Genomic DNA, 11,999 nt, shown 5'->3' on the forward strand with positions numbered 1-11,999 from the left:
TATAATACTTCCAAGTGATTTATTGAATTGGTTATTTCTAAAAATAGTGAGCAGCTTGACTATTCCTGCAGCTTAAGGCCAGCCCAAAGACTGCAGAAGGATGGTAGGCTAAAAGAGAAACTCTTAATAAGTGTTTTTGTTTATTTACAACAATTGAACAGGAAATAGTAGGTGAGTAAATAGAGCATTCATTAGCTCCTCTGGTGATCGGTTTCAATTTCACAAACTCGTGTTGATGTTTTTCTCTGTGGCATGTTGCCGAACAGAGCACGTAGGAATTTAATGTTATCGCTGTTGCTGAACAATCTGTGATAGGATCACTTTCACTGCTTTGGCACTTTGCCAAACTTCCCAGTCCCCAATGATGATTGCAGTGACATTTGTCTCATTGTATTAGAAAGTACATGTGTGGGTGGTATTTGTTGTTTGACAACAAAACTAATGAAGACAGGAAACTGAACAACTTCTGTTGCTTGAACTTTGGATAAAAATACAGATCTTTTTATTTGTGTTTTTCCAAAACATAAATAATCAAATTTCCATAAAATCCTGACCCAGATGAAGTTGATGGAAATAGGCCTGCTAGTTAAGCAGATTTGGGATTTCAGCCCAATTAATTAACTACAAGTGTGAATCCATTAGTCTTCTAAAACCTTTCCACAGTGGTCCTAATAATTTTAAAGTATTGCTTCAGACTGTGGAAGACTGTTATGATCACTGAACACAGAATCAGAGGGAAGGTAAAATCCCTCAAAGTTTAGATACTGAAGTGTGAAATTACATAGCTCACTTATTAAATACATTTAATGTATTTTTTTAACATGATGGATTAAAGTCTACTTGAACTTTAAATGGGCAGTGCTGTTATGATGAGTGGTCATAAGCCTTGATTTTTCTGCTTTGAAATACTTTAAAGAGAACACTGCGATGCAGTTCTTGCTGCTCTTAGGTCCAGGCTGGTGTTGGTTCATAAGGAAAGAAGTGGAAAGAAGTTCTTATCTGGCTTACAGAGCTATATGAAAAAAAAGCAGATAAATGAATAAGGGTGAACAGGTGGCTGCTAAGGATTTACAGTGCTATTTTGCGTCAACGTATGTGGCCACCACTGTTTCAGACACTGGTCCTTGCTTTCTCAGGGCAGGAGAGAAGTGGTTGGTCTTGCAGGTGTTTCTCTTTCCGTGCTGGTAGGTCCATCTGCTGGAGCAGCAGCCTGAGCAGCACAGAGTGCTTTGTGCCTGGGCACTGGGTAAAAACAGATGGTGTTTGTGGATTTTATGTTTCATCAGTTCCAAAAAGGATAAAACATTCCTCTCCCTGTCCTTCTGTCCTTCCTCCAGTTCCCAGCTCCTCACGGACAGTCTTGTGCTTGCACCAGAATTAGTTGTGAGCTTTTGTGGGCTGCTGAAACAGCAGGAAACATGTGCAGCAGAGAGTCTGTAGACTCTGTAACATCCCTCAGTTAAGGTGGATCAGCTTGTCAAGCATCTTAGTGCAGAGGAAAAGATGGGATAGGGCATGCATAGGGAGGAAAGGGAAGTGAGAAATGGAGCAAGTCTTCATCCTTCAGAAGACAGAAGCCGTTTGACAGCTGGACTGTGCTTAACTTTGGGCTTGATTATCCTCCAGGTTCTTCACAAAGGCTTTTCTCCCTTGAGGTATCATTGCATCCTTGTACTGGTTTGATAGAGGTTTCTGGAGTGGCTGAAGAAGAGAAGGTCATGTTTGGCCTCTGCATGTTTTTACTAGTGTTATTCTATTGCTTCCAGGGATAATGAGATGTAACTCTGTGATACTATGTCTTTGCATAGTCAGACCCAAAAATAAATTCCTTTTTTTGGCACTTTTCCTACTCTGCACAGGAAAACTGCTACATGATTTTGTCTGGAGCCAAACATAGATTTGGAAGAATCTCTTAACTGGAGGAAATGCTTCTTGCATGTTCACCTCTGAAGCACTGTGCTTTCTATTTACAGGCTCTAGATCAGTTAGAGGAGATAAGGATGTGCACTTAATTCTGATCTTGTCATATCTCCTGCAGGTTTTCAGCATCAGGGATCAGCACTAGCCCTTGGAACTTTCATTCACAGTGCCTATCTCATTCAGAATTTACAACAGTTCATTACATCTGTGAACTACCTTGGTTTAATTTCACTGAAATCCCATCGTTTAAACACACAAATAAAAAATGAGCAAAGTGTCTTTAGTCCCAGGATGTTAAGGCAGATTGATTACATTTCCTTGCCCTTTTAAGTGGTCTGGGATCTGCAGCGTCTCATCTCAGCTGTCTGCTTCCAAAGTCAGTAACTTCTGACCTCAGAAATCTCACACCTCTGCATCTTACTTGCAAGAAATCTTGAAAATAAAGCAAATCTGTGTGTATTCTCACCTGCTGTGTATCTCTGTCCCAACACAGGAGGAGGGCTTTCAAGTGTAGATGAACCAATAGATGATTCCTTACTGAGGAGCATTGAGGCACCGTTTCCAAAACCTTGTGCTAAGTGTGAGAAGTTCTCCATTGCCTCTTCTGTAGTCTTGATTTTTCGAATCCATGCTTGCTTTATCCTGAATGAGGTGATAGCAGTGATAATACTGGTTTTGAACCGCTGCCATCATTACTGATCCCAGACCACTAGCAAATGAAAAGAGAAAACAGTGGAGTTTCTTGTACATCTTCAGCAATGGTTTAAAATAGCTTAAAGATACTTTATCTGCACATGAAATTCAGGAAGTAGAGGACATATTGGTATATCTGTACATAAGACAATCCATACACAAGGGTGTATTAAGCTACATCATCTGTTGTGTACAACTTCCTAATGTAGGCGAATGAAAATTAGGGGCAGTAAAGACAGTAGATACTTCGTCAGTGGGTTCTAGGACCCCCTTTGCATCTCTTAACAAGTAGGAAAAGTCACCATTCATAGAAAATAGATGTGCATACGCATACCATAGAAAATACTCTGACAGAAGGTTTCAGATCTTCAGCCAGTGTAGTAAGAATGCCTGGTTTGATGGTGCTAATTGCAGTTTGTAATTACAACCAATAACACAATGGAAATGAGAACAAAAAAAGTTTGTTCAAACTTCCCTTCTACACCACATCAGCATGCTTGCTTCTGTCTCAAATTCCAGGGTTTTTTAAATTTTCCCAGAGGTTGCCAGCAAGACCCTGGTGTATCCTCTTCATGCGTCCTTCAATGCTCCTTGGCCAGCCCAGGGCACATGTTTCCAGTCCCTCTCCTGTCCTGTGTGTGGCCACAGGTCGCCCTGGTGGCACTGGGCACTGCTAATGCTGCTTTTGCCACAGGAGAGGCGAGGGAAACCTGCTGCCTGGCAGGCACACTTCCTTCCCGCTTGCATGGCCAAGCACGTAGGTCCTCATGAGAAAAAATATGTGGTAATTGGTTTGGTTCATTTTAAATTCACTTTTTGTGAAACCAGTAATTAGGAAGGCAATTATGGCTGCCCATTCCTGGCCAGCCAAGTCTTTTTTAGCGTGGTGGAGTATCAAGCACTCAATGGTTAGTGTGCTTAGCAAAGACTGAAGTGCAGTGACAGGATTGCTAAAATAAAAATGAACCTGTTTTTTGCAACTACGATCCTCCGCTTTCCTTCTGTTCACGGCTTTCCAAGCTAGCGTCTTAATTTTCAGATGTTTAGAGGCAAGGTGTTTCTCAGGCACTTGTTATATTTAAGATGAAGAAAACAGGGCTGAAAGACCTCTGCTGAGATCCTTCCAGAGATGCCAAGCCTGGGGCCATTGTCCGGTTGAACCCAGCTAGCCATATTTGCAGGGTAGTGGCTGCAAGTCATCCCCTTCCATGTGCAGCATATCCAGAATATGGAATGTGGAGCTATATCTTTGAGACTTAAGCATTGCAAGCAAATTTTGAAGATGTACACATTCAATGATTTGTATTAAAATCTGGTAATTGTTACTAATTGGCGTCTCATTATCTTAGAAGTTATGTCATGTACTTTTCTGTGGGGAACTTACCATGCCTGCATATGGGATGGGAAAGGAAGCTGCCATACTTTCACATCTTCATCTATTTGTTCATGTGGTAGAGAGAAAAAGGCACAGATATTTCTGAATAAGTTTTATTTATACCTGAAAATGGTTTATGGGAAGAACCATGGATTCCCAGTATTCCTTGCTGTGTCCACCTGTAATTTCTTACTAAATAAGGCCTTTCTGTCCAGTTTTAATAACATTTATGCTTCTTATGCAAGTTAATGCAGAATTTCAGACATCACAAGTTTGTCATTGTTTTCTTTGGGGTATAACAGGTACCTAGATGGGTGCTGAATTTCAAATGTGGGAGTGGAAATTTCTGTTGTTCATCTATAGATCCTGTATAACTCAAAACCACCTTAAACTGGTGCTGAGGTTTTTGAAGATGAGTTAGGTTTAGTCAGATAAGTGCTGACATACATGTCATGATGATGAAAGGATAGAGACTTCTTGCTGACTCCCAATTCTTGCTGCTAATACTGTATTGTGAATCCAGGCAACTTGAAATGCTTAGATTTGTATTTTAATATCTAGAAAATGTATTCTATGGATGGTTTTCTATAATCAGTGAAATGGTGAAGATAGGGACTTTGTCCTAGCCTGGTTGAAAATGAATCATACATTACTGTACATCAATGTGTACTATAGTAAGGAACACTTAAAGTGACCTTAAAATGCATTATCTCCTGTATTGTTAGAGAGCAGCAGTTTACAAATGCTTAGAGTGATTAGATTGACATGGTTTATGTGTAATGAGCAACTGCTGGTGAAGCGAGTAATTAAATGCAAAGTATACTTGAAAATGTAATAATACATTGAAATTCAGGGCAGATTATTTCCAAGCATCATTACGAGAATCTGTCTTATCTCTTTGTGTTCCAGCATGAATAGAGATTTCTGGCAAAATGGAAATTCAATGCATTCTTTCCTTCCAGTGAGGGCACTGCTTTAGAATGTCAAAAATTAGAGCCTTTTTATATAAAAATGCTGTTACAGGAGTGCAAACTGGAAATACTGTACAAAGTAATAAGAGTGAACCAAAGCCTTTGTGTGATTTAATTTAAATATTTTTTACTTGCTTGTAATTTTGGTAGCAAGTTTGGTGTTTCTCTTTTCTGCTTGTTGTGTTTTGCTGCAAACTTTACTCCTGATTTCTTTCTTGCTGAGAAAAGTGGCTTATCGCTGTCCTTAGTGCATAGCCTAGTTGTTCAGGCTGGCCTGAAAAGGGTCTTGCAGTTATTGAGCTCTTGTTTTGGCTGAACATTTTAAATGTACGTTATGTTACGTACACACATTTCATTATTGTTTCCCATTAACACACTAGGCTGAAATATATTGATCCCTTCTTTCATTTCCCCATTGACCTGCATATTTGTCCTGTTAATGGATCAAAAATGTTGCTAAAACCTTGTTTAAAAAAATAGATAAATCCTGGGACTTTTGTTTTCTTACTATATTGGCAGTCTCTAACAGTTAGGATGCTTACATCTATTTCAGAAAATGGAAAGAGATGGTCACAAAGCCAGATCATACACTGTGTCTTCTTTAACAGCTGTGTAGTGTTTATATTGTGCATAGGCCTAGGACTCATAATTAGGTTAAAATTATTTATCTATTGACAATGCAAATTTATCCAGAATTGGAGAACTGTGTTGAGTGATTGCTGTTGGGGTGGGGTATTTTGGTATGTGTTTATAAATTAGTGTGTTCCCACCCTCTCCTGCCTCCCCCCAGTCTGGAAAGCCCCCAGTGTGACTTGTGAGGGATCTTGTCTTTGGAGTGAAATGGCACTGGGGTTGAGTCCAGTTACAGTGGTCTGTAGCTGAAATAAAGGAAGTATAGCTTTATGTGTTGAGGGTGAAAAGGAAGTTTGTTCAAAATTGGAAACATGGCAATGGCATCAGGATTATTAAGATAGAGTCATAGATAAAGATAAAGATAAGTTGGTTTGCTAAAACATATTCCAACTATTGTATTTTTTAATAAGGAGTTGTGGAAGCAGTTGGCTTTTGAACAGATACTTCCTTTGTGCTTAGAAAATAGTTGTAGTGATTTTTAGAGTTACTTTCATTGCTGTTGTTGTAAAATGAACTTTTCAGTCAGTATGAACAAAACATAATGGCTCAAAATAGGTCACAGGTTCAAGACTTAATTTACTCAGGCCTCTAGGATTCAAACTTTGCATGGAGGGGATTTTCTGAGACATCTTTGTCCTTCCAGAATCCCAGTAGACAGTGTGAGAAGAAACCAAGGTTATCCAGTGTCCCCCAAGAAGATGAGGAGAACCTGCTGGGCTCTCACTACCATGCTGCTGCCTGACAGCATGGTGCAAGCCCCGCTGTGCCCAGCCTGTGTTTGCTGGCCTGTTTCTTGGCAGGCAGACACAATCACATGTGTGGCCAGATCTTCTTCAGCTGATGTTAAGTCAGCATAGCTGCATCGAAGGTGCTGCGTTGAGTCATGGGATGGGAGGCAGTACTGCTTGGGGGGAGCGATGCTCTGTGCTGGGCAGCTGCTTTCTGCCTGTGTGCTTCCAGTACATCCAGTACCTGCTGCCTGACTCCTCATCAGGAAATCAGCCCTGGAGTTGTTTATAAAACCATCAGCAAAGTGGGCATGGTATGTGGCGTGGTAATTCTTCAGTATCTTTTTGTATTTCTATCTGTTTATGTAGACCATTACAAAGCCTGTTAAAAATTAGGTTTCTGCTCCTGGTGTACCCACCTGAATCCACAGGTGCCCCACAAAACAAAATAGGAAATTTGAGAGAACATAGGTGTGAGTCAGTTCTTGCATTTGCAGCATATTTCCATACAGTTGGGTCATGCAGAGACAAATTATGCTAATATTCTTGGAGTCTTAATACTTCCCATTGTGTAGGAAACACAGACATCTTAATGCCTGTTAAATGGTAGCAAACTATTTGAAGATAAATAACTTCAGTTTTTAAGCAGCAGTGTGCATAAGCAAGGGAAGATGATAAAGTCCAGTCAGGTTATACTCAAGGGATGACATACATAGTCTGTCAAATACAAGTCTCTTCATTTGCATATAAATGTGATAGGTCTACTTATTGTAGTGTTTGCTGATCCTTTGACTGTTCAATGCCTGAGCTGTCTGTTTGATCAATAATTTTTTTGCTGTTCAGGGCAAAATCCAAGCTGATATTTCACAGAAATTGGAGAAGACTGAAGTTTGACTGCAGTATGAACATGTTATCAGGATGTGCTTGTGGGCATAACAGAAATTGACTGCAGATAAGTTAAGGCCTAAACTAAGGCAAAATTGCAGCCTGCACATCCTCTGTAAGGAATAAAGAAGCATTTCTTTAAATTCCTCAAAATTTGTGTCAGTGTTAAGCATACTTACTTTGGGCAGGACTTACATTGCAACACATGGTCTTGATTGTGGAGTTCAGGGCTACCAATTTGGTTCTGACAAGATACCGACAAGTAAAAGTTTCTAAAGGCATGTTAAGATGTTTTTTGCAATGAAAAATTATTAATATAGTGCTGAAAATAGTAACTGTGGTAATCATTTAGCTGTCACACGGAGTATTAAACTTTGTCATTTAATAATAATGAATCAAGCAAGAACTTTAAGTTAAAAGTAAAGCCTGCAATCTAAATATACACCATTGTCTTGACAACTTCAAAACAGAAATTGAAAGGCTTTCTTAATAAAGTTTTTGCTTAGAAACCAAAGCAAGAAGTGGCTTTCAGTTTTTGCGGGACAATAACCAAACTCCCTGGCTGAAGCAGCACCTTGTTTTGATCTGCCAGAGTAGGGCTCAGAGCACCGCGCTGCTGCGCACAGCACGTGGGGACGTTCAGAATGAGCGTGGGAAGACTGGTCTGTGACCCAGGACTCACCTTTGAAGAAGTTCATGGAAATATTCATGCTCTTAGGTGTTGAGAACTCAGAGGAGAGTGGGCAGGAACATCAGTGTCTCCTAAGAAGCAGTGGAAGGAGTAAAGCCAGATCTGCCCCCAGCTCTGGCACGGCCCCATGCTTGAGCTCCTGTGGGGAAGACACAGGTAGTACTGAGCTCTCGTTTCTAAGCAGCAGAATATCAAAAGTTTCCCTTGCCCAACAGTGATGTTGTGAAGTTGTCAAAGGCAGGTGAGAGTAACTGCAGAGAGAAACAAAGCTCGTTTTTAAAATTTGCAGGTGGTTTATAACTCCTGTTTCTGTGACTGCACTTCCAAGTGATGATGGTTGCCTGAGGCCAGGTTGCAAAGGATTCAGTTGAAAGTAAGCTGAAGGTTGCTAATGGCTTAAGGGTGAAAATATGCAATGAGTTGGATAGAAAAACAGTATATTATAAAGTGGCTTGTATGAGTGATAATTAATCAAGTGTATGAAAAAGACTAAGTTTTTACCAGCAGTTTATACTGGAGGCATTAAGGTAGCAAATACAGAGGTATGATGACAAGAAAAGCCAAACCATTAGGGAACAACATTATGATAAAGTCTGAGAACAGCAAAGGAGAGAGAAATGTGAAGTATTGGAAGTAAGCTGAAATAAGCTGGTGTTAGTGTTAACATCTGTCTGTCTGTGGGATAGGCTGTTTGCTTGACTAGGCCTTCCACAAAATTTTTGCTGAAACATTGTGCACTTAAAGGACCACCACAAGCCTCAAAGGAGTAAAAAAATATGAAGGATCTGTGGAAAAAAAAAAGTTCCTGATAAGATATGACAGAACAGTTAACTTACCTGGAAAGATAGATTAGAAATTGTCTGTGTTGTCTCTGAACCGTGAGTGCTGGTAAAGCAGAGATTGAAATCAGAGGGGTCCTGGTCATTAAACAATGTGTTTGCCAGAAAGCGAGGAACCTGATCAGTCAAGCAACTGTGGCCCTTGGCACTCCCTACATCAGTGGCTGCTTGTGTAGGGAGTTGGATTTACAGCAAAAGACCCTGTACCCTTCAAGTGGAAATGGCTTCCATAGGCATGGATGAATTAAAATAGAAAAACTACCCGTGGAGCAGGAGAAAGCTACCAGAGAGTGGACACCAAGGGAAACTCTTGGCTTTTTCTCATGATCACCTACTTCTAAAGCAAAAAAGCTTCTTTATATATGCAGTCATTCTCAAGGGAAAGTTTGGAAAGAGGTTAATATCTCCAAACATCTGTTGAAAACTGAACGAGAAGAAGAGACTTGGTCTAAGCATTGGATTTGGGATTCTGGTGTTTCTGGCCATTTAGCTGAAGAACCTGAACTGCTTGGCAGCAGCTCTGCAACCTGAGCATTTGCTTCTGTGGTTTTTGTCATTCCTCACTGCCATATGCTTGCATGGGGCCAGCTAGTAACTATTGCACATTGGCGTATGAAAACTTAAGCTGTTATTTGAATGTATTTGAACTGGATGTAGATAAATCTGATATATAAGAAGGGATTATCTGGTATCACAGTACATGTATTCTGCTATTTATGTTTTAGGCTTTATTTTACAGCTGTAGTCTGAGTCTGCAACTTACTGTTGCGACTTTTGAGATCTGTAATGAAAATTCAGCCATATATGGCACAATATGTTTGCTGAAACTGAGTAAAACATTACGGTTTCATAAATTGAAGACAGAAATCCCTTTCTTTCTTTGGTAAAGTCATGCACTTATGGCATTAAACAAATAATTAAAAGCATCCTGATGAATACCATGTTCAGTTTGGCATTGGAGAGGAGGGAATGAGGGAGGCTGCCCCTTTCCTGTGCTCTCAGAGCTTTCTCTGCTAACAGTTGAGCAGAGCAAGGTGGAAACTGCTGGGTGCTGCCTCGTGCCTGTGAGCACCAGCACCTTACCACACACGGCAGGTGGAGCTGCTCTTGCTCCATGCAGTACTGTCCTCTGCACTGGATAAGGTGGAAATCCTGGAGAAGGAGGAACTGAGATATGGTCATGCAATGGAAGACCATATGGCAATGGAGGGGATGGAATTCAAGTCTTATATGTACCTTTATTTGGCATTATATAGTTTATAGGGGCTGGATATTGGAACTTGGATATTTTCGGGCTTTTTTTTTTTTTTACTGTAGTAAAGTCAATTTGGATGAAAATTGAAGGCAACTCAGCATCTCATTTTCTCAGAGATTCCCAGACACTCAAAAAAAGGCTTATTGTAAATCTAAGAAGTTTTTAAAAAATAATCATTAACTCAGAATTAAATTTATGTTGTTTATAGATTTTCTCCTAATTCTGTGTGATCACATGCTGACTGTTTTGTCTTCCAGGCAGATTTTCTTGGTAATGTGTCATCTGTTTGTCTGTGAAGATGCGTAAAATGACTAATTCTTTCTACTATTTACATTCATAAAGTAACAATTCTTATTTTGTTCTTGAAGCAACTGCTAAAAGCCCTTCAATAGAAGCACTAGAAACAATTAAACCATCAGTCCTAACTATTTAAATGTTAATGATGTGAACAAAGCAAAATTACCGTGGCAAGAATGTCTTTCCTGTGAACTTACAGTTGCTTGCACCGTTTTTATACCTGCCGAGGGTCGAAATCTATAAACAGAGAGATTTGTGGAGAGAGTAATACATTTTTATGCATATATGCATATACATTGATTAATTTTTTTGGATGGTGAAACTGAGGAGTATGGGGGAAGACTTGACATAGGAATTTCAGTTTATTGGTGCAGTTACTATCTGAGGGCAACACAACCTGGATATTGCCACTGCAGAGATCCACAATAATTTACAAGTACGTAAAAATCCAGTTTGCTAGTCCTAGAAGGAACCTGGATTTCTCTGAGGTAGTGCGTGTGGCGTGAAAATTCCTCTGCTCAAAGTGGGACAAGAAGCTGTTTTGTTGAATTGTATTTTGCTTGGCTATTTAGGCTGGGTGGAGGGGTTGCCTCCCTGGTGCATCTCCTGGACTCAGGGCAAGTTAGCAGGTGAAGCAAGCTCCTGGTCTTAAAAGTACAGGTATCTAGAAATAATGTTTATTATCAGATAGTTCTGGTAGGCAGGGCTGTGAGGGCACTCATAGGCTCAGGGCTGGAGGAGCCTGGCTGATGTACAGCCTGCCAGATGGGTCTGCCCCCATGGAGCTGGGGCAGCGTAGCTGGCTAGGGAATGCCATTTCAGAGAAAATCCAGGTCCTGGGTTTTGTTGTGCTTTGCTGGGAAGATGGAGTAGCTTGGTTCTGATGGCTTTCCGGGCTCTTCACTGCAACCCTGCAATAGTTTGCTTTGTGAACACCAACTGTTGTGCTTGTATTCCAGAGAGGCAGCATATTTGTTAGGATACCTATTTACTTAGGAAGTCTTTGCTTATAGGTAGCAGCAGATCTGAAAATCTGGAAAGCGCCCACAGGCAGAGACAACCTGGCACTGCTCCTGTGTCTGTCCGTGCTGCTCGTTGCAGGAAGGGCTCCTTCCAGAGATTGTGCTGGTATCACTTGCTCCCCTTTGCCTTCTGACAGCTGAGTTGGATCATAGCAAATTATTTTCTGCTCTAGCATCTCTCATGTACAAGTACAGCTGTTAAAGAATCCAGTAGGTGGCTGTGAGAATCGTTTTAACTTCTTGGTTGCCTTTTATCTGGATAAATTCTGACTTGTTTTCTGGAACTTTAGGAAGAGGGCAGCTAGGACTTCTCTTGCATAGTTATACAGCATAGATGTATGTACATTAAAATATGTTGTCCATAGTGTGGTTTCCATCATTCTAATTCAAATACCTTTTTGATTTAACATAAAGAGGTAACCGATTGCTTTATCAAATGGACAAGAATTGCTTATTTTCCTGGATGGCCCTCAACAATTCTGAGAAATTAAGAGCAGTTTCAGAATTTATGAAGGGCAAAGAAATGGTATTCACTAATTCAAAGAACTAATTAGAAGTAAATGCCTGTGGGTATTGGGTTCCACCCCCCCCTTATATTTTAGGAGAATTAGAGAAAAATTTAATAATTGCTTTCAATTTTTCAGGCAGCCAACATGAAGCGTGAAATGACCTTCCCTGCATTTCAGCAGG

General features: G+C 40.3%; 1 protein-coding gene across 1 annotated transcript in view; it reads left to right on the top strand.

Annotated features, from left to right (window-relative positions):
- Positions 1-11,974: 11,974 nt before the first annotated feature.
- The window catches only part of LOC103811841 (zinc finger protein 704-like), a 70,249-nt gene continuing 70,224 nt past the window's right edge, over positions 11,975-11,999 (top strand). The window contains 1 exon segment of the mRNA XM_009084838.1: positions 11,975-11,998. Coding sequence (XP_009083086.1) covers positions 11,975-11,998 — 24 coding nt within the window.

The sequence above is a fragment of the Acanthisitta chloris genome, unplaced genomic scaffold (assembly GCF_000695815.1).
Source record: "Acanthisitta chloris isolate BGI_N310 unplaced genomic scaffold, ASM69581v1 scaffold11701, whole genome shotgun sequence".
Taxonomy (NCBI): Eukaryota; Metazoa; Chordata; class Aves; order Passeriformes; family Acanthisittidae; genus Acanthisitta; species Acanthisitta chloris.